General features: G+C 36.6%; 1 protein-coding gene across 1 annotated transcript; it reads left to right on the top strand.

The window, feature by feature from the left end:
• Positions 1 to 3,550: 3,550 nt before the first annotated feature.
• Positions 3,551 to 11,311, top strand: LOC110860268. The gene is made up of 6 exons (XM_022109322.2): positions 3,551 to 3,620; positions 3,720 to 3,832; positions 3,895 to 4,025; positions 10,676 to 10,751; positions 10,840 to 10,970; positions 11,039 to 11,311. The coding sequence occupies exons 1-6, from the start codon at positions 3,585 to 3,587 to the stop codon at positions 11,065 to 11,067; spliced, it is 516 nt and encodes a 171-aa protein (XP_021965014.1). The 5' UTR covers positions 3,551 to 3,584; the 3' UTR covers positions 11,068 to 11,311.
• Positions 11,312 to 27,079: the final 15,768 nt, after the last annotated feature.

Genomic DNA, 27,079 nt, shown 5'->3' with positions numbered 1-27,079 from the left:
CTGGATTTTCCCAACCTCTCCTCCATCGAGCTGCCCAGCTTGAAAAGGGTCACAATTACTACGAAATGTTATGCGCCATGTCGGGAGGGGACCCATCCTAATTATTTCCTAAGCGCGATACCCTCTAGCAAAATGTCTTCCGTGGAAATGCTCGAGATCCGAAAAGTGGCACCAAAGATCGAATCGTCGTGCGAAATTTTGACAAAAATATGGCGCATTTTCCCCAATCTCAAACATTTAGCGGTTTCCTTGATAGGATCATTGGACAAAAACACGTCTCGTGTAGATTGGGGAAACATGAAACGGTTTTTCAGAAATTTACATCAGTGTCCTTCCAACGTTTCGCGATTGACTTTTCATGTCGAAATCACGTCATCCTTTTCTGAATTAATGGAGGCCATGGATGTGTCCGAGGGTCTAGATGGCGTGCAAGGTGAGTGAAATTTTGACACCAATTTGGCACAAGTAATTAAACAATTACGTAAACTTGAGGGGGGGGGTTGCAGACGTATACAATCTGCATAACTTATTTTATTTACTGCCTCTCTTAAGACTTAATAATTATTCCGAATGCATATAAATATTCACATGTGCCATTCCTGTAAATATTTAGCCAAGAGCAGTGTCAAAGTAGTAAACCGCGCCTTCAAAATGTCCCTTTACCCGGATGACCACCTATGCACCAAGTTTGAGAACGTGTTTAAAACCTGGCAGCCAAATTTGTCATTTCACGGGTTCGAGGTAAAGCTTAGTTGTAATTATTTAGTTGTATTTTTTTCATTGAAAAAGTGAAACATTTTACGTGTCAAACTTAATTCTCACTTTATCCCAACCTTTTCTAGTTCACAGTTCAAAGTTGGCGCCGTTATCCGAATGCTGGAGTTTATAAAGGAAAACAATCTCCAAGTCGCTTTTGTGGATAAAATTGACCCAAAGTACAAGCGTTTCTAGATATTGGTTTACATTACAACACTGGTTTGAAATTAATTACAAATCAATGCAACACACATAAGTACTTCAACATATTTCTAATTTACATCCACAACAAAATTCTTAAAAATTCTTATTTAAAAATGTGGGGTACATACATACTTTAAAAATGAATGTATTTTTCTCGTTTAACCTGAACAATAATATCACGACAAAACTTAATGCGACCTTCTGTACGACAAACTGTTGGAAATGACCCAATCATTTAATCATCTAAATACATACGTTCCTGAAGAAATTAATGAGATCCGTCTCTCTCAATCCCGTTTAGTTATGTATGTAACTTCACTTACAATACATATTTACATATTTGTAAAAAGAAATTCACATGATTTTCGTAGGCTTTCCCACGGGACGGGACAATCCCGTCCCGTCCCGACGGGACGCGGGACGGGACTCGGGACGGGACAAGATTTTTCGTCCCGAAGAATCTCGGGACGGGACGAGGTCATCCCGTCCCGGTCTATCGCGGTGGGGACGGGACGTCCCGAACTTCAATATTTTTCTCAAAACTCTCTCCCGTTATTGGCAAAATAACATTATCTTATGGAAATCTTTCCTTGCGTTGACCCTAAATACATATTGTAATTTTGTATTTCATGCATATGCATACAGTTAAATAATGTTTAACTATATGCATATCAGATATATTAAATATGTCTGATATTTATTTTACCTTGAGCCAGTTAAATATAATTTCCATCTCGTGTCCAACATTTTCGACATTTGAGACGCCTTATATGGTTAGTTGAGTTTTGGCGCTGGTTGTCTTTATATTTTTTAATAATTCATATTTGCATGCTACCCATCATAGTTAAAATTTATTTTCAAAAAATTAACAAATATGGATTTTAAAATTAAACAAATAATTGTTCTGACTTTTGACATGCAGGTTATATGTAAATAGGTCGAAATGATGGCGATTTCTAAACTTTCCACCATAAATAGTTAAAAATTAAATTTCGAAATTATTGGTATTTGGCCGGTCAGTGGGAGTGGTAATTGATATTGTGTAATGTATGCAGTAAGAAAATAAAGCAGCAACCCATACTGACAGCCAAGTATGTTTAAATTGATGAAGAATTAAATTTCAATTTAAATAAAAAAACCTCGGGATATCCCGTCCCGTCCCGTCGGGACAAGCATCGGGACGGGACTCGGGACGGGATGGCCTCCATCCCGTCCCGTCCCGAAAGTCTCATCCCGGTCAATCTTCGGGACGGGACGGGACAGCGAAATCCCGTACCGTCCCGTCCCGTGGGAAAGCCTAGATTTTCGTGAACTGAAAAGTTGTGCTCTGAAACATTATGAAAGGATACAAATATAGCCCAAAATACCGAATCTGACAAAACTCTGGGTATGTTGTTCTTTTTGATTTTTGCACATCCCTTTTTTGGCATCCTATTTATTTTGTATAATTTTTGTTTGATTTATAATTTACTTATCATTTGAACTTCAATTTTTCAAAACGATTTTATTTGCTTAATTTATAATTGTTAATTATGTACGAATTGCAGTTCAAGTACGAAAATTGAATATTTAAATTACTCGGCCGGGTAGACCGGGTATACTAAAACAGGCGGGTTAGGCCGAGTACCGGGTAACTACCCAGTACCCTAGACAACCACAAAATTTAAGGTCTTTGATAATTCGACAGATCGGTATTTTTCGTTTTATGTATATGTAGCTGCACCGTAGTAACTAGCCCAAGGAAGTATTTTTTATCAGGATAATCCCACTTTATTATTCAATTGAATTACTGCTTTCAATATTCGATATGGGTCCACAATTAATGACATCAATGTAAATACATTCACACATACAATAAGTGGAGAGTTACATATTTAATGGCAAAGTCCAAAAGTTATGCAAAACAACAGCTACACGTTTGTATTGTATTCGCGTAACAGTTCAACACTTGAGTAATGTACATATTAATGGTTATCAATGGTTATCAGAATATGTTTGTGCATATGTCTAGGTTATATATATCACTTATGTACAATGGGGACGCAAACCATGTTCAATTAACCATCAGATTATTTTTTGAACTAGTTAATTTGAAAAAGCAATCTTTCAGAAACAATATTTAGTACAGCGCTTGTTCAGATGCGAAAAGTTTTGTCTCATGAAATTTCACGAAAACGCGCAACTGCCGGGAAAAGCAATTATTACGTTTGGAAATCGAGCGTTTTTGCAAACTTGCGGCAAACGTTGGCGAATTTTTCACAATTTTCACGTGGCACGTAGCGCTTGACATTGTTTCTAATCAGCTGTTTTTTAAGCTATATAATCGGGGTTTAACACCGTTTGTGTCTCCATTGTCAGTGACCAGTGATGAAAGAATACCGACGAAAGGCTAAAAAACGCTACATACGTATGTGCCAATGTCATCATTATGCGCACAAATATTACCGCAGGAACATTTATACCCTTAATTAAATACGTCGGCAATCTTTGATTTTCCAATCTGACCAAAGTTTCACATTTATTCCACCAATAAATTGGGGATTAACTGCTTCATTTATATTATGGAAGATATCGATCCTGACTTTCAGTATTTCGCTGGACGTAGACGAACCACTTGAAGGAAAATGGGCTTCCAATTAATTTACAAGAGCACATTTTTTGTAAGTTCTCCAGCCTTATTTTACATTTTTCACATCTTTAAATGTACTCAGTTCACTAAAATTTTTGACGAAATTTATTCTTCCTCTGCATAAATTCAGATATTCGTGCTGACCAGGATCAGAATGGGTGATCTGGCCGCCCCTACCAACGAGTCTTGCGTAGGGAATGGGGATCCCCCAGTGCTTCCAGGAACTGTCGATCCTGACGACTAGTATAAGTCGCTTACACTGAATATTTATTTTCGTAACTGTAAATCAATTAATTTAATTTCAGCACGTACTTTTATCAATGCTTCTGGTTTCCTGATTCCAATTGCAATTGTGAATATTGGTACCTTGCTCAACTCCAATGTGGACCAGGAGGTTACTTCGATGAGTCAGCACAATCTTGCATGTTAATTAAAGGTAAGCCTCCAATCCCTAATTTGCCGGTGAAACGCGAAATTGTTATTGTTGATGAGAAATCATCACAGAAATATTTTTGGGGTGAGCAGGAATGAAATTATGATTTTTACACTACATAATATATAAAAATAATGCTACCATTTTGAAAAGTTTGTACATGACGTCTAATTTTATCTTAATTCTAAGTAACGCATACGAAATCAGGAGTCACATTATTTATATATTTATATATTTCAATGAGGCACTTGACAAAGAGTAAATTTTAGTCTGAATTTAGTATACACAACGTCGCAACTTTTGACATTACGGAACAACTAGAGAGTAAGTGGAGCTTGGGGTTCACTCCCCCTTAGAAAAATTATTTTAAAAACACAAAATCAGTTTCCTATAAGAAGGCATACGTAATCATTCAAATTGCGGGCTCGTACTCTGCGTACATATACAAAAGTAATAAATGGATTAACTCAATCTAAATCTAATCTAATCGAATTTAAATCTTTCCCCAAATATTTCGTCGTTTTCGGTTTGTCGGTGTTTTCCTCTTGTATTTTTATGGCGATTATTCGATCCTTAGATCACTATCAGTTAGGGATCATCCCGACTGTCCTTGGCAGGTTATGCGGCATGGATCTGTCAACATTTATTGAATAAGTACATTGCGGTATCCTGAAAAGGTGATACATTAGTGACTAGTTCATTAAATGAAGGTCAAAATATTTACAGGGTGGTTTAAATGTCACGCGACAAAGGAAAATTTTTCAATGGGGAAAATCCCTAAATCCCCATTAGTTACAAGATTTTGGATTAAGACTTTTATAATTATTATCAAAACTGATGGAAAACTGATGACGAAATTCTTAAAACATTGAATTTTAGAGAAAAAATTTCGGTAACTAATGGAAATTTACAAATTTTTCCTATCGAAAAATTTTCCATTTTAGCGTGACATTTTAACCACCCTGTATGTACATATGCACGCTTGCCGACAAAGAATATCTTAATCTACATACAGGTTGAATTAATAAGTTAACAAATGTAGTATTTCCCGGTCATTATTATGCTCTATATTTATAAATACAGATAGTACTTATTCGTGCCAGACCAGGCCCCGATTTAGGGGCGGGCAACCCGGGCAACTGCCCGGGGCGCCAAACCCCTGGGGGGCGCCCGGCTTTACACTATATATAGTTGAATTGTCCTGTTGTAAATTTTGAAAATCTTTTGCTTCGAGTTTTTATTTTAATCAAGTTTGGACAACTCATTGCGACAGTTCTAATTTGTTGATGCACCACTGCAATTTTTGACATGTGCAGTTTTTAAATTTTCACCCACACTCTAAATAGAGATATGCAAATCTACTCAAGGTTGAGTAAAATAGAGGACGACACGATAATGGGTAAACTTTGTTCCATGGTTGTGAAAAATTATCCAACCGTCAAATTAATGATCGAATAAATTTCACCCAATTGTTGTGTTAATCTCTATTTTGCTCAATATGTACACTCTTAGAAAAATTAATACCAGATCAATACCACGCGGTATTCATATGTGACTCTACAGTTTTGGTATTGATTTAATACCAAGCGGTATTATTTTGAATTTATACCATGACAGTATAAAAACGTCACTTGCGGTATTGATTTTTTTTGCATGATGGTATTGTTTATTGATACTGTGGGGTAGGAATCTTAGACTATGCGGTATTAAATGAGTAACTGCGGTATTAAAGAGTGATACCATAGATTAAGAAAAACAACGATTTAGTACTGCTTGGTATTCATTTTAACGTTATTTATTTGGTACAATTACAAATCATAAAATTACAAATTACATAAATATTTACAAAAAGTGGAAATGAACCAGATGCAATATAGTGAAATAAACTTAATTATAAAACTAGGTTACTTACACACAGGTTGAGCTGACTGGATCTACATACAATTTAAAAAATAAATTGTGTACATAATTCACATTTTGATTAACTTATTTTTTGTATTTTTCATGTATTTTTTAATTATAAATTATCTTACCTCCTAATTCTACAGAAAACCTCCCACTGAAATAAGTGAAAAGCAATTTGTCAATTAGCTGAAATTTGAAATTCAAGAATATCTAAACACGTCTAATGCAATTTAAATTGTCGTTCTGATTTGTAAATGTATTCACCAACCTAAAATTATCCTGAATCCTATATTCACGACCGGAACTATGAGTTGGAAAGTCGATGATCTCGCCATATAAAAAAAATAAGTTAATTACTTAATATAAATATATAAAGTAGAAAATATAACGAAATTTGTGGTTTATAAATCCTCCCTATTAATACGTAGCAAAAAATAAAACGAAAACAAAATAAATTTAAGCTTATCCTTTAATAAGAATGTTTCCATCAGAAGTAGTCAATTTCTTACCCTCATACATATAATGCACCAGCCGAACTAATTTAGAAGAACTTATTTTTAAAACGAGGACGATTTGCAACTGCAAGTGAGTACTTTGCAAATCTCGCACAAGTCTATACCGGACAGATTTGAGACTGGGTAAACACGGTATCAAATCGGTACCAGTCAGTATTGATGTTTTACCAACTCGGTATTACAAGTTAATACTCTCCACGTGCAAGCTCGTTGTATTGATTTTTCGCAATACTTTAATACCAAATCGTGACTACGTGATAATACCAGCACGACGGGATTACAATTTTTCAAGGATCAATACCCAGTTTCTAAGAGTGTAAATTCTCTAAAACTTAAATTTAAAATAATAGGTCTGGCAATAAATTTAGAATTTACGCTGGGGAGCAAAATAACTTGTATGATATAAACACTGTTCTATCTCGCATTGGTTGCATGGCATCTTGAAAGTTTGCATAATGGTAGCCCACAAGAATTGTGGTTTTATGTATATTATTACGAGTTTTGAGAAATTTCAAAGAGGAGTCACTACCCGATAAAGAATTTATTTGTGGGCCATGTCTGGGGCACAGTAGCCCGCAAGTATGGCCTATGTACCGAGTTGACATCAGGGAAACATAATGCTCCGGAGTTGATTGCCTTCTCTGACCCTTAGTTGGGGAAAAGCTGGGCCATACTTTTCCCCGAGATCATATGAATCAGGCACAGACCTGGCCCAAGTCTGGGGCGCATAGTCATTTTCGTGGTTACCCCGAATGTGGGCCACTTCTATCTACTACTAAGGTGCCATACTTAAGCCATAAATTTCCCACAGGTATGCCGAATATGTACCATACTTTTATACTTACTTATTTTTATTGCACCTCGTTAATTTCAAATATACATAATTAATATTATTTTTAACTAAATACTAAATTACAGCAAAGTCATACATACATACTGAAGAGTGAATAATTAATTATAATTTATAAGATCTCCATAAAATTTACCTACCAATGATGATGGAGGAACATTTCCACTTCATAAAACTAAACTTATTCCCATCCCCCTTTCCAGTTTTTGACATTTTAAGGGCTATTGAATGACTGAACACATGACTCAAAATCCTAACTGTAGTTTCATTCACATCAAGGCCTCCGATTTTCACCAAGTCGACCAGCTATTGAAATATTGATTATAACTTTAATTTCGTATATGACAATTGCAATGGTGAGTCTCGTATAATTTTTACCAATATTTTTCCTGACTTCGGATCGCCCAACCACTGCTCGAACTGATCCACATCTTCATCAGTTAAAAGTGGGAATGCAAAGGAAGGGGCTTCGTCCTCAATACTTTTGGCAGCAAGAAGGGTGCCAACTTTGATGAAGGGATTTACTTCAGTCTTCAAACCCTCCAAATAATGCAACACTCTTTCTCTGAAAACTAAAAGTAGTGATTAGAACTTGTAAATTAATTGCAAATTATTAATCTGCATTACATTTGCATTTGACGACGCTTCTCTGTATTGGACCTCATAGTTCAGCGGCTGACCTCTCCCGACGGCAACCCGATGGTCAAGCGCTTGTCAAAAATATTGTCACAACTTGACGAAAAGTAAATTTTACACGGAAATTCCTTCAGTTTGTTTAATAAGTCATGTATTGTGGTCATTTTTGTATCGGTGTCGACCCTTAAGTCGTTGGACACCTCGGTATGTTTCCTTGTCAGATTACTTTGCCAGTATTTGAAATTCATTAAAATTATAAACTCGTTAAAATTTTCAAACAATATTGTATGTGGTTTTTTTATACATAAAGTAAGGCATTCCGAACGAACATGTTTTCAAATTTTTGGATTTTAAAATTAGAAAATTTGCAGAATTAAAAAAAACGGTGGAGGTGTTGTCTGGATAACAACTTAAAACTTTCTCTTCGAGCTCAAATTATGAAAAATGCAAAAAATACGGGGACGCTTTTATTTTTCTTAGTGAGGCAAATACCTAACAACGAAAAAATTACTAAGTATGCATTTGACCCACCCCAAAAAAGTGACCATCTGCGATATCTCAGTCATTTTTCAACCGATTTTGATGAAATTTTGCACCGATTATTGTTACATAATATAGAAACGGGATCTGATCCGACTAAGGGATTACGTGATCTTGACCGGAATTATGGGCAGAAATGTAGCCTTAGAAACACATTTGTAATTATTGCTAGTTACTAGAAAACTTTATCAAAAGTTTGATACCCACGAATTGTAGGGCAGTTTATCCCGAAAATTTTAAGTATAAATATATCAAAATCCGTTAAGAATTGGCTTAGTTATTCCAATTTGAAGTTCAGAAATTCCTGCTCGTGCTACGAATCATTGCCATTGACAACGACGCAAGACTAATAAATTGAAAACAAATTACATTCAAAACTGTAAACAGCATAACTAATTGTTTCTGTAACATGCTTGGTAAACTGCGTGAAATTGTTGTTGGTTTTGCACCTCCAGATCAGGTCTTTTGGTGTTTAGTAATCTAGGCCGGACATTTTGACCAAAATGATATAAATCGGTTAAGAAATAACGGATTTATTCAATTTTAAACACCCAGAATTTAATAAAATTATTCCGGATCAAACTACTGAAAAGGGGTAGTGCAATGCAGTCATCCAATGGACAATCTAATTCCCCAATTAAAAGTTATAAATAAACAAGGTCCCTAAAAAGGGGAAATCTTAGTGAGGGAGTGCAATCACAACTAATAAATAAAATTAGATTGGAGAATTTTTGCATCACCGCTCTCGGTACCATTTTTATTACTGGAAGCATTAATCGTTTAAATAGAACACTTGCTCCCTCAAAAGGTTCGATGATTTTGCATAGAGTAGCCAAATTAATATATGAAGTTGAAATTTGTATATTTTTTTAAACAAATACGTAGCTCAGAATTATTTAGCCATTATATCTTACATATCTACCTCAGTTAATTTAACCCACTTCTCGCTCACTACACAGTAAAAATGTATTCCTTCCTCAATTTATTCAATAAAACTAAGAATTCATGCGCATGCAAAGAAAAATTTATACTGCATCCAGTAAAAATGGTACCGAGAGCGGTGATGCAAAAATTCTCCAATCTAATTTTATTTATTAGTTGTGATTGCACTCCCTCACTAAGATTTCCCCTTTTTAGGGACCTTGTTTATTTGTGGTGAAAAAATAAAATTGGTCCTATGGAGATATAGGTTTTACACATAAATGACCTGCATTGTCAGTATTTTTGAAGGCATATTTCCAATTGCGGCACAAGGCTAAGAGTTTATCCTCAATTTTAAGCTGGTATCGTGGGAAATGTACATAAAGCATGTGTTGTATCTTACAATTTATTCTGCAACCCAATGTACTGGAACTTGTTGATTAACAGTTTACCCTGATAGGCCAAATTAATTTATTTGTTAAGACAATAAACATAAATATGTACTTATGTAGTTACATAGGCAAGTCGATGCGCCCATAATTAACAGAATTTCAAATAATTAACGAAATATCCTGTTGTTTAATAAATTCTAAAGGATTTTATCTAACAAATCCATTTCATCGTGCTAGAATCCCATACTTCGATCGCGTAAAAACTAGTAGGGAAAATGGCATAATTTTGTAGAACTCAACAAATTACAAATTTAAAGTAAAAAATCAGGCAGCGGCAAAATATTATTCCAAAATAAAACCTTGAAATTGCTTATGTACAGTGATATTTGATCTAATTCATGCAGACGATTTTGGGTAAAAAATCCTGAATCCCGACTTTCCTAATCTTTCGAAAATTAGCAAAACGTTTGCACATTTTAGCATGTATCTCGAAAATTTGCTAAGCACGTTCCCAGTATTACCTGTATTACGGAATATTGATCTGCTCAATATTGCGCAAACTTTGAGCTATTATACATACATCAAAGCTGTTGGAGCGCAACAAGTTTGCAATCTCATTGTATATGTACGTCCATTCTAATAAGACCTGGGTAAGAATATGTTTCGAAAATATTTGATTGAGAAAAAAGCCACATGCGAGCGCCGAAGGCGCGAGCGGCTTGGGGCGCCGAATTTCTGTGCCCAGGTAAGATTTTGGGCTAGATCGGGGCCTGTGCCAGACCCAATATTAGTCTTGCACGAATATATTAAATTTAGTGAGCGCTCCTTTGATAAAGATTATGCTCCAAGCTAACGATTCAATATTTTTTAAGAAACGGATAATTGTGATTCTAGGTGTTCCTACCAACGAAACTTGCATAGGGACTGGGGATCCTAATGTGCTACCAGGTTTTGTGGATCCAAACGACAAGTAACTTTTACGCGCTTCCCATACACCCAGTACTTAATACTACGTACAAATACTCATACCTATAAATCAATTAATTTTATGTACACAGCACTTACTTTTATCAATGCTACTGGTTTACTGATAACTCCTGCTCATGCCAATATTGGTACCTTGCTCAGCTTCAATGTCAACCAGGAGGTTACTTCAATGAATCAACACAATCTTGCCTCTTAATTAAAGGCAACCCTCAAATTCCTACATAATGTCCTAGTGTTGTACTGTGAAATGATTTAGTCAATAAATTATAGGGGCCATTGGACTAACGGATTTGCTGTAACTTTGAAAACACGGGCGAAAGTGATCCATAAACTTGACGCAAATGCAGCGATGCAAGGATAAACATTGGCATTATCATTCACTAAATCAAATTACTCTTATGTACAGATGTTAGTATCAAATTTCAACAGTATTCATTATGCATGTTCCTTCGTTTAATTTTTCCATATGTAGTCACATGAAATACATTTAGTGAATAAAAATTATGCACATATGTGTGCACGTATATTACATATATGTGCATATACATATAGATACATATGTAGATAAATTACTTTACCCGAGAGCTGAGAAGGAGAGGTTTACATCTATATAGACGGCTTCCATGAGCTATCGCCGGTAAAAAACATCTAATTTTATTTTCCGGTGTTTTAGCTCAAAAACATGTTCAGCGGGTCAGAACTATTGTATTTTATCAGTTTTTAAAATTTCCATGACCCCTTCCATGTAATGGCATGGGCGAAAGCAGTTCTTTTTTCGACAATATTTGTCAACTTTCTCCCTCGATTGTCTTCAACCTGTCCTTGGCGGAAAATTCCTGTGGGCGTCAAAAAGATCGTACACGGTCCGACCAAAGCTCATTTTTCTTCAAAACGCATGTCGTATCCGATAAAAAATATCGAATAAAAAAGTTCAAAAGAAATTATCCACAAATTTTTTTTTTCGACGCCTCAAATTTGTTCACAAAAATAATGGTGACCTTTGACCTTTGTGTGATATTAAAAATCGGCGACGAGGAAATTGTCCGTATATACATACTTTTGAGATTTTTGTGCGGAGTTTGAAATTTTAAAATTTACGCGATTATGCCGATATAAAAATTATGTCATCGTAGCATTAAATTTGTTACATACTGTATATGCATAAATCATAATTTGTTTAAAAACGCTATTAGATATTTAGGTGAGGCGATATAAAAGTCCCGATTTAAAAAATGTAGCAAGAAATAAATTATTTTCACCTTATTTTCGTGGCTAATTGTGCACACAGAATTTTATCCAATGCTAAAATCCATCTTTTTATCAGTGTCACCACCCTCAGAATGTCATAAACATTGAAAACTGGCATATATTGAATTTCGAATAGCTGGCCAATCAATTAAGCTCTACAAATTTTACAAATTTGGCCTAATACATAGTTCAGTTTCTAGACAAGTTTGAGGACCCAGACATACCAATGAAGCACCCAGTACATATATTTCACCATCAGCACATGTGCTAAAATTCAGTAATTGTATGCGTACATACATAATTAATCAAATTATAAACATAAATATGTATGAAGGCTTCTAGTATTTAATTAATGACAAATTCATACCTATGGCATTTGATGCAGGGCCCGTGAGAGGGGCGGGCAAGCCGGGCAGTTGCCCGGGGCGCTGAGGCGCCGAGGGGCGCCAACAATTATATAATACGATGCGAAGTAATTTATGAGCAATTTATAAGCTTAGTAAACAAATTTTTGGACCTGATTGATGAAAAATTCATCTTTTGAATATTCTGTACAGCAATGAGTGATATTTTTCAGTTGCCTTTGAGTAGTTTTTCTGGCTTAGATTTATTTGGTTCTTGTTATAAAATCCCTGAAAACCTGCAAAGCTTATTCGGTATTTTGCTTTTATGGGATTTTTGTAGGTCTTGAGGCAAATTGAATAAACTCCTTTAAACTATTACTTTAATATTAATCAGTGATAATTAAATGTTTTGACTGGAATTTTGAACATTTTCATGCGTGACATGAATTTTTAATACCGTTAACATGTTCTCGAATCCTAGATTCTTGAATAAATCAAATTTTTTAGCCTTGGAGTAGTGGTTTTTAGAAAACCCAGGTTCTTTTCGAAAGGGTGATGGGAAAATTGTTAAAATATGCATGTTAACAAAGTTTTCCATATTTATCAATTTTTAAGTTTGTCGACTTTTATGAGGGCTGAGCATTTTCCAACCTTTTTCCCAGGACAAGGGATTAAAAGGGTCCTTTTGTTTTTATGCCTCATTAGAAGGGACACTTCGTTTGAGCATAACTCGTAGTTTGTATGGTCACTTCTGACCACATATTATTACATATGTATGAATGTCTCCTATGTACTGTCAAAACCTTAAAACCAAGTTGTTTAATAAAAATCACCATCAGTCTAAAAATATCTTCCAGCGAGATCATTTTTATTTTCATGGTAGCAAAGCCGTTAGTTTGTATGATTCATATTGTTCATCTCAACCTGCCTCATTGAGTGTCTCAAAAGTGCCCCAGTCTCAGAGTCTGTTAAAGTCTCACAACGAGAAGAACTGTTTCCTGTTCAACACTTGATAAACTGAAGTAGATCAGTGTTATTGTTGTGAAGTGAAAAGGTCAATTCATCAGTTAATAATAGCAGTAAGTCTCCACTGCCCAGTGCCAGTCTGGACGGAGTAAGCCTGTAAAAGTGTGCCGTGAATTGGACCATTGTTTGGACAAGAGACATCAACCCTTTGACTCTACCCGAAGCTGAACCTTCCGCCCGAGGAAGAGTTTTATTGAGGACGACCACTCTACCCAAATCCTGAGTTCCCGTCTACCAAATCTCGACCTTTTTCGATTCTACTGCTCTTTATTAGGCAAAGAGAAGGTAACAAGTCTATTTCTGTTTTTCGCTTCTGCTTTCCCTACTCCACAACGACAAGATGACATCAACAATCAAAAGAATAGATGTTACGCACATTGTCAAGCTAGACGACACCAATTACGCGAGGTGGAGACTTCAGATAACTTTACTTCTCAAGTCACATGACCTGTGGGAAGTGGTCAACGGCACTACCCAACGACCTACAGATGAAGCACAACAGCCAGCATGGGATAAGAAGGATATACAAGCACAATCCATCATTGTCCCCACTCTCAGTGCCACTCAAACAAATCATATTTATGACTGCGCTACATCAAAAGCAATGTTTGACAAGCTGAAAAGCATCAATTCAGATTCAAGCTCGCTTAACAAGCAACATGCCATGGCTAGATTCTTCAATTACAAAATTGGCAAGAGTCAGTCATTGATTGAAGCATTTGCAGAGGTGGAAGAGCTGGGCAGAAGACTAAATGAAATGGGAGTCGTCATGCCTGAAGCATCCATTGTCACAAAGATTGTCTCAAGTCTCCCCGACGAGGAGTATAATGCCTTCAAAAAGGCATGGGACAGCGTTCCGGATAAGGACCAGAGCATGATAATGCTACTTGCCCGTCTGAAGAAGGAGGAGTTGGAGAGGAAGGAATCCAAACCAGCAGCAACCAATCAAGATGCAGCAAAGGCATTCTTGACCCATGACCAGAAGAAAGGCAAGAAGAAACAGAGCATTGAAGAGTTGAAAAAGGCAACAACCTGCCATGGGTGTGGGAAAAAGGGCCACTGGAAAAGGGAATGCAGGAGTAATCCACAAAATCAGAGCAATAAACCTTCAGATAATCCCGCACAAGCCAATAGAAGCCCTGGGAAAGCGTTCATGCTAAATGCAATACAAACCCCCATGCAAGCACCCGTGACTGAACAAATGTGGCTAAGCGATTCTGGAGCTAACCAGCATGTCTGTGGAGATAAGGCATGGTTTACAAGATATGAAGAGTTTGACACTCCCAAGTCAGTCTTCCTAACGGACAAAAGGGCTACACAAGCACTAGGAAAAGGGACAGTGACACTTGACGCTTACATCAACGGCATATGGGAGGAATGTACCATAGATAACGTGTTGTACATACAAGGGGCTGTCAACCTTTTTTCTGAGGGATCAATGGCTAAGAAAGGGTACTCCATCGTCCGTGACAAGAATGGAGCAACATTTTATCAGGATGGACGGTTTAAGGGGCCAAATGCCGAGTTCAAGAATGATATGTATGTCATGAAGTTTCGTCCCACTTCACAAATTATTGCTGCATACATGCATCCCGTGACTAATGCTAAACTAGTTAGTACAGGACAGTTGGCAATTGAATATGTACATACCAGTGAACAAATTGCAGATGGATTAACGAAGCCACTACTGAAGACCCAGCATTTCAAGATGAGACACGATCTCAGTATGGAAAGAAATGAGACAAAGGAGAGCAAGGACAACCCAACTAAAGTAAAGAGAGGTCCCCTCCAAGCCAACTTCTCACTGATGAGCCTTCTCACCATCCTTCTTATGTTTATTACGCAAGCTTGTGGGGTGACACATCAGAATGCGATCCCTTTACTATGGAAAAAGAGTCCAATCCCAGTTACAACGGGATATAACCAAGTCCACTTGCTCGTCAAATTCATGAACCCGTGCGAAATTTTAACACAGGATCTACTCCATAAGGATTTAAGTGCCTATGCAACCGAGAAATGTAACAAAATATACGACGAAATGTTCCTGGATGAGCTAGAAAAAATGTGCCCTAAAAGAAAATTCTCCGATCATATTAATTTGCGACATACCAGAGAGATTGGACGAAGAGTGAAGAGAGTCCTCCCATTACTTGCAGTTGGAGTAATAATTGGTGTGACTGTCCTTGTAGCCGGCTTATCAGTTGGTGGAGCAATCAATTCGTTTGTTCAAACTGGAAGAATCTCTGCTTTGCAAGGAACAGTAGCGGAACAAAGAGAGATGCTGGATGAATTGGAACGTCGCGTGGAAATATCGGAAAGAGAGATTGAGAAGCTTAAGGTTAGCCTAAATGCTACACTAGAACAGTTTCAGCTACATCAGCTTGATCACGACGAACTCAAGGGAAAATCCATTGACACCAATTTCGCAATTGCCTACCTTACCAGTCGCCTCATGATAGGTAGAGAAATAATTAGAGAAGCAACAAGACAGTGGCGGCGAGGAAAAGTTTACGCACCACTAATGGATTTCTTTAATTTTCACGTTACCCTGTGGTGATGCTTGCCCATTCAGCTTCGCACAATCTCAAAAGTGCGAAATATCAGATGACAGAACCAAGCTGTATGTGGACTTCACAGCAACTGAAATTAACAAAGATTTGCAACTCATCGAGGCAGACTCCTTCGATCTCAAAGTTGAAAGGGAGAATGAAACCTGCGTTCTAAAGTACAAGGGACCCCATAATGCCATCCTTTCTACGAAAGATGACTGCGTATACTCCATCAATGTTAAGGAGCCTACAACCCCCGACCTAATTGTTTCGCCCACTCGAGGATGCACGCCAACAGCGAAAACAAAGAACTCCAATCACTTTGACATAGACCACTGTTATGACAAGAACCTTGCTGAACCATGGGATTTTGTACAAATCAAACTACACCATGGACAATATCATATCTACTGCCCTGGGTCCAATATTACCATTGAGAGGAAGCTGCAACAATGCCCTGCTAGCGTGTTCATCCTTCCAATGAATGCTAATTTTAAAATAAATGATATTGAATTTTCAGGAACTGAATCCAGCCTTGTTCACCAAGAGGTAGTCGACCCACTATTCACGATGAAGCCAACTGGCACTTGCAGCCTAGTTTCAACTGGACCAGTCTGATGATCAATGGTTCCACTGACGAAGGAGGGTCAATCCACTACCACACAAGCAATGAACCAGCCTGGTCAACAATGGAATGGATCTTAACCCTTTGCATACTAATAATAGTTGCTCAAGCCACTCTTTATCTTTTCCTTTTTCTGAAAAGCCGGCCAAATGTAATTTCGGTTAGGGCAAATCCAGTGGAAACTGCCGACATTGAACTTTAAAAATTGAGGGAGGATGTTAAAATATGCATGTTAACAAAGTTTTCCATATTTATCAATTTTTAAGTTTGTCGACTTTTATGAGGGCTGAGCATTTTCCAACCTTTTTCCCAGGACAAGGGATTAAAAGGGTCCTTTTGTTTTTATGCCTCATTAGAAGGGACACTTCGTTTGAGCATAACTCTGCGTAGTTTGTATGGTCACTTCTGACCACATATTATTACATATGTATGAATGTCTCCTATGTACTGTCAAAACCTTAAAACCAAGTTGTTTAATAAAAATCACCATCAGTCTAAAAATATCTTCCAGCGAGATCATTTTTACTTTCAATCTTCCCCAAAATTCTTCAATCTATGGTTTGTCCATATTTCCCACCCGTTGTATTATGTTATCCGAGTTAGAGGTCGCCGGTTTGTTTCCCAGATATCCAAACAACTCTTTGAGTTCAATTGCAGAAAAGTCCAAGTAATTGGCAAGGTTTTTCTTCATCCCCTATCGGGCTAATTTGGCAAGGTTTTTCTTCATCCCCTATCGGGCTAATTTGGCAAGGTTTCCTTTCGTACAGGAAGCATGATTGTTCGGCAGGTTATTTAACCACGAATTCTGTACTATGACGATGGTTGAAGTTTTTTTATTTCCATTCTTCTTATGAGCTCCTTTTGACATGTTATCTTCGTATGCGGAGTGAATATTCCTGACATAATTCATGTTAATTTATATATGTATTATATGAAAGAAATTATGAACTAGTATGCCACCGGTATTACTACATATGGGCAAAATATGGAAGTCGTAGTCTTATTTTCTTCTTTAGCTCCATCCAAGTGATGGAGATATTTATTTTTGGCACGGTTGTCGATTCTTCCCGGATCCAGCTGCACTTGCTTACCAATTAATGGCTTAGGTCCATAATATTCGGGATGAGAAAATCATTAATTGTAAGAAGTTTGTTCTGCTTGATATATAAGGTAAAATATATATCCAAGCATCCACACGTTTCAACCCTTTTTCCCTTTGTGGCGATGCCAGATTCATTTTCCAGAATGATGAGTCTTTCTCATAATGTCTACTGAAGAATTCTGGAAATATTCGAACCCTGGTATTCATTATTATCGTTTGTTGTTATTGTGGAACAATTCGATTAGTATTCTCAATTTTCTTCCTTGGATCTTACCTCGATTGGAACAACCTGTATGGTCTTCCTCGCTTATTTCACGTTTTTCAGAGATTTCCTTTCGTCGTTGGATTTGAAGGCGGATGAACAACGTGCATACTATTTATTTTTCTTACTATCTGTACATGCATAGTTACGATAAAGTTTCTTCAAACATTAGTGTGAAACACCGAAGTGATCAGTCACTTTGTGAGCCATGACAATTTATTTTGGTTCGGGGATTCCCCTAGTTTCATGATGATATAAAAATAGTGTACTTTTTTGTATTGTTCTAAAAGACGATTGGAAGGTCATCTGTTGAGTGCTAGGTCCTTGTTGGTTACATTTTGTGATGCGATTCCCTGACTGCCAATTGATAGCATCCCTCCCGAAGAAAAGTAAGATACAAAACGGTTTTAAAATTTTCATTGTAAGAAAATTTTAGCTACTAACAGGAGTTAATTTAGTGCGCATCTTTTGCGAGATCAGTGATCTCTTTCCAAAAGTTATGGTAACTGCAACAACGGCTCCAACAGTATCTCGCGGTTGTGCGTCATCGCTAGGTGTTTGGAAACTGATTCCAGTAAATTGAGGAACTATTTCTGGTCCTTCTGTTCCCAATCCCAATGGACACATTTTTCTTTGAAAGCAGATGAATTTATTAGTTGTGCAGAATGACTTTAAATAAGTTTAAATCGAAATTAGGTGTTAATTATTGTTGTCGGATCTTTTATTAACTTTTCAAAGCAATGAAAGTAAGTAATAGATGCATATAGGCGCAACAAGTATCGGCAAATTTTTTTATTAAGTTTATGTTGCAGTAGAGCATTTGTAGAATTTTAGTTTCGTTTTTAATTTACACTCATTCAACGAACTGTTAGTTGGTTTTTCCCAAGTTTAGTTTAGTTTGTTAATCAGTTATAGGCTATATATATTTAAATTACGACCTGGTTAAAATACACATCATTTGCGGACACGCAACATTGTATTTGATAATTGTAATTTATTAATCTTAACAAAGAAGTTGCATATTTATGGTTGTAGAGATAAATGAGTAGTTGTAATTAGGCTCCTACAAGTCAATTTTAAATTGAATTGTCACAAGTTGCGTGATTCGCTACGAGATTGCCTGAGATTACAAACAATTTCCTACTGCATTATAGTCCTAAATTCTTGATTGGCGCTGCATTTCGCCAGGATAGTAAGATCCTTGGGCATTTCTTTTAAGGGAAGAATATCTGTAATTTCTTTCCAATTTGGATTTAGAGTTCGCCTTCCACCATGCAAATGCATATCACCAAGATAACGTCATGAGTTTGGTTTAAAGATTCGGTCTTCTAGATAGTCTATCACCAGGTATAATGTTAAACATACAAGCGTGTAACAGGATTATGAAATTACTAATAGTTTGAAAAGAGCTCCTACACAAAATGAATTCCAACCGCCAAAATGAATCCAAAATCCAATATGAATTCCAAATCCAAAATGAAATCCAAAATGAATTTTAAAATTCTGCTCAGAATAATCTAATATTTATTTACTACATGCATAACCTCTGTAATAGGACGTGTATGTTTATGGAAATGTAAAGCATTTTTGGTGAGTCGCAACATTGCTATCGCGAAATTTATTCAGTATATTTCATGTATTTAAATTCCCATTAACACATGAGGAACATCGAGGAACACGACCCGGAACACGTGTTCCAAGGTGTTCCAAGCTTGTTCCTTGAGGAACACATGAGGAACACCGAGGAACACATGAGGAACACCGAGGAACACATGAGGAACATCGAGGAACACGACCCGGAACACGTGTTCCAAGGTGTTCCAAGGTCGGTGTCACGTCAGGCTTGTTACAGTTCTCACACAACTGTAACTGATTCCATCGCCCCATTTTTGTATTTTCTTAGATTTTATCATCTGTTAAAGGGCATCTATTATGTAAAGGGCATCTGATAAAGGGATATGAATCTTGTTGCGCATCTCTATCAATTTTACTTCCTATATACGTCCCGAGTTCCCCAACGCATTTAAAACTTCGAGAGACGCAAGTTGAGAATTTGTACCAGTAAATTCGAAAGCCTCGTTGTGCTATACTTTGCTGCTAAATAATACAATTGCTGAGATTATGGCAAATTTTAAACCTGAGCATGTTGTTTCACCTCTTTTGAAGACATAGTACCAAGGATTGATTTCAAGAAAACTTTGTTAATTACCCTTTCGCCCCAGCGTATGCTGTGTATTAATTAACTAAACTATTGTCATTATTTATATGAAACGTAACACTATAACACTACTCTGCGTAGTCATGGTTTTCATATTTTATAAAGTATGATGACCGGGCTTTACTAGGAATTCTACAATGTAATAAGCTATTAAAATTAATAAGCATTAATAAGCATAATCAATTAATAAGCAGCTTTGTTGCGAAATTTCTGAAAAAGCAGACTGTATTCAGAACTTAATTCTTATTATACTTTTCGTAAAAAACGGCGTAAAAATTAGCTTGTTAGTCGATCCTAAGAAAAACCCAAACTGGTTGTTTCGGGTTAGTATGGTCTGCAAGGATCCTTACAGAATCTAGGACAACTAAATTTGAGTAAAGGCGATGTAATAGAAGGATTTAAGCCAACCCAAGTTGGATAATTTTTTTGACATGGACACTTTGCATGAAGCTGCATAAAAATTAACAAACATTACAAATAGATTAAACTCAATGAGACATGTGAATGTGTTATACGACTAGCTTGTTCGGATAAATGGTAAAACCTGATCAAGCTGAAATCAACAAAAGCCTGCGATATATATGTATGACCATACAATTTTTTTGAATTGAACTTCCTATTAATGCATTGGGAATATGTAGAAGCTGGTGCATATTTTTGCTATCCTCGCTAAATGGTAATTAGCAGATTGACATAAAAACTTCGACTCCTAGATAGTGTGATGATTTATTTCATGCAAAACGGCCAATTATGCGCAATTAACAAACCTGTACACAACAAGCCTCCAAAACCGACTTTTAACAAATTTATGACCACTTACAAATTTCACGTTGTAATATTTCATTTTGTCATTATCATTAAAATACTATAATTTATCATGCTCAATATTACTCAATATATTTTCCTGGGCGGCTTTGCAGGAGAGTTTGGAACAGTTGGTGCTGCAGGGGAGGCACTGCACGAAACAAATTTGAATTTAATTATATGAACATACTAGTTACCAACTAACCAAGGATAGGACCACATTTAGAGGGTGTGCAACTTTCCTTACACCTCTTATGAATTCGTAAGAGGTGGATTTGGCAAGTTCATCGAAGCTTGTTTCTTCAATTTCGTTCAATACTTTCGTCATTTATTTCACCAAATCTTTGGATTTAATAAAATATAGACTTATTTACAGATATATAGTTTCCTCCAGATCATGCATTTCTTTGTGTATCATCCCAACACCATACGAGTACTACTGTTCAAACTTCAATTTTAAACTCATCATTATTTAAAATGCTTACATCATTTTACTCAGTTTATTATACCCCATTTCTTTGATATACATAAATCTCTATTACGTATTGTCGTTATGCTTGGCAGAAGGAAGTTGATAGTTTGGTCGACAACCGGTTTTCTGAGTCGTCTGGTTGCGACGACGCCGGATAAGTTTTATGTCGCTCCAATTCCATGCAGCTTGGAGTCTCAATTTATAAGTAAATCCGCACTGTGTTTGGACAACGGAAAGGCCAATTTGTTTGTGGTGCGAGGTGAAACGCGGGAATTCGGCAGCAGTCGAATAGGAAGTTTAACGGGTTGAATTTCGTGGCGACCCAGTCACACAAATTTTGTTAAGAGGTAGTTGAATTTTTTACTTATATTTTTTAATTCCCTTACCTGCACTATTTTTTGACATATTTTCTTCGTTAGACTAAAAATGCGATGACGCCAGCGGTCTCGCTCCGATTTTGACGAAACGACGAAAAATATGTAGCCTTATGTAAATAATTAAACACGTGTTTCAGGATTTTTCATAATGCTCAGCTTAAACGAAATTATGATGAAATTCATAAGCGAGAATGGGCATTTTACAGCGAGAGTTATCTCGCGAGAGAGAAAAATACATATCCTCGCATACCTACTGGGCCCAGGCTAAGTGTTAGTAGCCAATAACTTTAAAACCGCTGGAGATAATGAAGATCTGATAAGTGCGTTGGATTCCTCGTGCGATTTTGCATAATGCCATATATCAGTTTTTAATTGCTTGCAAAGCATATTGGCAGTGGAAATCTAGAAAGGACGCGGGCGACGATAATTTTTCACCAAAAAAATGGGACGAGAAATGGCGAATTTGACAAATGTGACAGGAGTCGAACGTGTACTTTAATTTAGTTCAACTGACCATAAAACCTTCATGGAGACCGGATAGACTAAAAACAGTCGAAGAAAAATTTTTTGAAACCCTCCAAGGACCACACCCATCATAGGACGGCTGAAGGATAGAATCCGAAGAAATCCACGAAATCCAGCGGAAAATAGCCCCACAGCTGACATTGTTGACGCAAATTATCCAACGAGCGCTCAAACTGAACCATTGGCTTAGGGCTTTGAAACGCAGTACTTGCCACCTCCTTATCAATCCCTTAAAGAAAGCCATACTAAACAAATGAAGGGCTCTCCTCAAGCGGTACGCTCCAAGAAAGTGAAAATGATTCTATTTGCAGATGAGGAGATTTTCACACTGCAAATTTTTTTTAACAAACGAGTTGAACTAATCTACGCCAAATCGGTCAAAGACATCCCCCAATATATGCAAAAGGTCAAAAAGTCATATTATCCAGGTTTTGTCATGGTTTTTGTAGGTGGGAGCTAATTGGAGTAATTTCCCTACATTTTGTTGAAAATGGGGGGAAGGTGGGGGAATCACATTTCTTAAAATATGTTTTCGAGTCCGTGGTACATCCACAAAATGAGATCCAATTCAATGGAATCAATTAGACCTCTTAACAGGACTTAGCACGAGCTTATAGTAAAAAAATGGCCGAAGCGTGTTTAAAAAACCAAATTCCGGACATTATCTCTAATTGGGAATGGTCATCCTCCTTCCTGGATTTGAATGCCCGGATTATGAAAAATGACCAAAATTAGGGGCAAAGATGTGTTCTAAGCCTCATAGAAGTCTGTAAGCTTTAAACAAATTTTTGACCACGAAATGGAGCAATTTGTCCACGGATTCTGAGCGTGCTCGAATCGAGGACTATAGACCGCATCCTCAGCTCTGCATTAATGTTTGCGGAGGAAATTTCGGAAACCAAAAATTGTTTTCTACTTAAAAATTAACTGGCTTTCCATTAAAATTTACTAGAAACTTGTAGCATAAAAACTGTTGAAGCTACAGGGTTTCAATCTACTAACACTTTACTTGGGCCACCTAGTACATTAAATTCGGGCGCATGAAGTTATTTTCTTCAAGTTTGACCATACCAATTTTAAATTGTTCACATAAGGAAGCAAGTGGACCCATATTTTTTGCGTTTTCCTGAGTTGTTAGCATTGTCAGCTGTAGCGGAATTTTCCAATAAATTTTCAGCCAAAATCAGAATTTTTCAAAATGATGTAAATTTTCCTAATTTCGATACGATTTCTAAACTGAACGAACATATGTATTTACGCGGAATTACATTAATTTTAGAAAAATTAAATAACTTATGAAAAAAAAACACTTTTCAAAAAGTTATTATTTTTCAAAATTCAAAATTCCGTTTTTAGGAACGTATTTTTTATAACTTCATTGAAGTAATTTTTAGCAAAAGCGTTCTTCATTTTTTAAATCTGGTCGAAGTTAGAAAATTTACATCATTTTGAAAAATTCTGATTTTGGCTTAAAATATATTCGAAAATTCCGCTACAACTAAAGAGGCTAAAAACTCGGAAACTTCGAAAATACGGGTCCACTTGATTCCTTGTGTGAATAATTTAAAATTGGTATGGTCAAACTTGGAGAATATAACTTCATGCACCCGCATTCAATTACGTATTTTTCTCTCTCGCGAGATAACTCTCGCTGTAAAATGCCCATTCTCGCTTATGAATTTCATCATAATTTCGTTTAAGCTGAGCATTATGAAAAATCCTGAAACACGTGTTTAATTATTTACATAAGGCTACATATTTTTCGTCGTTTCGTCAAAATCGGAGCGAGACCGCTGGCGTCATCGCATTGTAAGTTATAAGGCTATGGCTTAATTAATACCTTCTGAGTACGGATCAATACTGATTCTTTGAAGCTAATAGCTCCAAAATATGATTCACTAATTGTATTTTTTGAATCCTTAGAAAGGACTTGTTTGCGATTGGGACAATATCATATTAGGCTGAAGTCAGATAACCAGTTAATTATATATACAGTGTCATTTAACTGCGTGCGTATAATGTGCCCGTTTCATAGTGTCATGGAAATTCAAAGTTCAAAATCTTCTGTCCAGGCTTTGTCCACGTATACATTCGATTCATCAGTCCCATCGTGTTGAGCTGTTCTTATTTTACAAATATTTTTAAATCAGTTGAAAATTTTGTTTTTACATCCTTTACGTCCTGGATATACTTAATTGAAATGATCAGCCCTTAGGTTCTGGCTATTTGGTCGTATCGACGATTCTGTTATCCGAATGGTGGGGAATTAAGGACCTTAATCCCAACCACCTCAGGTTAACATTAATATTAATATTAATCATTAATACCCGAAATGGTCGTCATAATTTTGCCACGTATTAGCAACGAATTCGGAGTAATTAAAAAAGGTTGCACTGCGAAATAAATATCCCTTTTCTTCGTATTAAAGGTTCGATTTGTATCCTTTAAAGGACAGTTTTTATAGCAACGTATTCAGAAATTGATAACTGTTTATTTACGTTTTGTATTTTCATGCATGTTACGAGCTGATTGTGGCATATTTTGTTTTCGGCCAATGGTTTTGGACAAAATTTATGTGAATTAATAAGATTGCAAACAGTAAGAAGTAATACCTGTATCTCGAGACAAAATATGGAAACTCTTTCGAATTAAAATACTCTCTCAAAATTTTTGCGTCATTCTTCAGAAATAGCAATTTTAAAAATAATAGAATTATATATTGTTTCATTTTGTAGTACAACAAGCCGTTTTTGTTATTTATTGTATATTTGAAAACGTATTTTAGATGTTTTGAAAATACGCATTTTGTAATTCTATAAAAATTTTGACAAAACAGGTATTTTGCATACAAAATTCACCAGGATGAAATGTATTCTGTACTGTACTCTGTCTATGTCCAGATAACTCTTAGATAGGAATTAGTAAATGTCATTTTACTTTGCGCCTCTGTGTATTTATATCTCTTCAGTGATGGATTACTTCAGAGAAGGATAAACTATTTCGTCTTCTTGGTTGAACACAATTAGGGTGACCCCGGATGAAGTCGATGGTGTGATGCGAAGCTTTGCGTCATAGTACTACTCAAAGACGACGTTTGCTAGGTCGCACTGGCTCTGAAAAGTAAAAGAAGGAATCAATTTTTAAATCAAATTTTCAACGGGATAGAACAGGAGCTTTATTAGCTTACCTCTGCATTATGAATGAGAAAAAAGTTGCGAGCTGGCCGGAATCGAACCGGCAACCTTTCGTTCTGATCACTACCGGGTTACCACTTTCCCCACAAAGCCCTGTGAATGGCTGATGCTTAATTCTCACACTTGGCTGATGCGTATTTTTTTCTCATTCTTGGTTCAATTGGCTTTTCAAAATTCAATGAGTTTCCTTCTCACCTTCCTCACTTAATTCACTCATTACCGCAATTTTCAAATCAATACCTCTGCATTATGGTTAATCTAACAAAACCGCAGCATTTTCTTGGTTCGAGGTTATGTGGCGCATGCTGCAATGCTTATAAGCATTGGAACTTTTATTGTCAGCCATTCATGCAATTCTCCATGGATTTTCAAAATTAAACATGTTTTGGAAACAACTGACCATTCCCTACAATATTACAATATATAATTTCAAATTTTTGAAATTTGACCTACGTGACCTGAAATCAAGGTCACAAGGTCAAAAAATGAGAATATTTGCAAAGTCCTTAAAAATGCGACTTCGCAAATTTGATTCGAAATTTAAAACTCAGGCAACTCAGGGGAGTGGCAAAACATTACCCTCTGGTCATTCTAAAAATTGTGGGTGTGGCAGGGGGTGTGGGAAAATTGAATCAGGTTTAAATTATTAGAGTTTTCACACCTGGGAGCGTTAGAAATATCAGTATCCAATCAGGGTCACCCCCCTCAGCAATGGTTACATTATCACATTAAAATCTTCAATCCCCACCCACAGCGGGTGTGCCCATCAGCGTTTTTGTGGTTAATCATCTTAAGTACATTGCGCGACACAAATAATTTATTGTAACGGAATGGGGACCCCAATGGTCCCCTCATGTCACAAAAAAACACACCAAGGTTAAAATCTTGAATCCCCACCCACAGGGGGTGTGGTTATCAGCGGGTTTGCTATCTTTTAGAGAAAGCATGTCGTGTGACATATCGTTTTGACCAGAAACATGAGGGCAACTTAAAAATAGTATCGATGTTACCCAAACCACACCCCCAGGTGGGTGTGGCCTTCTGTGCTTTTGCCATCTTTTCGAGAAAGCATGTCGTGTGACATATCGTTTTGACCAGAAAGATGAGAACAACTTAATCATAGAATCAAATTTACCCAAACCACACCCCCAGTGGGTGTGGCGTTTAGCGAGTTTGCCATCTTTTCGAGAAAGCATGTCGTGTGACATATCGTTTTGACCAGAAATATGAGGTCAACTTAAAAATAGTATCGATGCTACCAAAACCACACCCCCAGGTGGGTGTGGCTTTCAACGCTTTTGGCAGCAACTAATAACATAGGTCATGTGATACGAATAATTTATCGGAATGGAATGGGGACCTCGATGATTACCTCCTATCGCATACAAACCACACCCCCAGGTGGGTGTGGTTTGTACATATGCAATCACTCAAAAAATCAATGGAAAAATCAAGGAATTCGGTACTATGTTAAAGGTGTACAAGTTTTAGATATGCCATAATTTTAAAAAAAATTACAAATTGAACAACCTTCCACGATTTTACAATTAAAACAATTTGGGTGA

Source organism: Folsomia candida, unplaced genomic scaffold (genome assembly GCF_002217175.1).
Source record: "Folsomia candida strain VU population unplaced genomic scaffold, ASM221717v1 Fcan01_Sc030, whole genome shotgun sequence".
NCBI lineage: Eukaryota > Metazoa > Arthropoda > Collembola > Entomobryomorpha > Isotomidae > Folsomia > Folsomia candida.
The sequence above is the reverse complement of the archived record's forward strand: the minus strand, read 5'-3'. Positions and strand labels throughout refer to the sequence as shown.

What these genes read in the sequence shown, in the direction of transcription:
- LOC110860268 (XM_022109322.2), top strand. Translation starts at nt 3,585, where the DNA reads ATGGGCTTCCAATTAATTTACAAGAGCACATTTTTT. An exon ending in TTTACAAGAGCACATTTTTT is followed by an intron (nt 3,621 to 3,719) that starts GTAAGTTCTCCA and finishes GCATAAATTCAG; the next exon opens with ATATTCGTGCTGACCAGGAT. An exon ending in ATCTTGCATGTTAATTAAAG is followed by an intron (nt 4,026 to 10,675) that starts GTAAGCCTCCAA and finishes TTGTGATTCTAG; the next exon opens with GTGTTCCTACCAACGAAACT.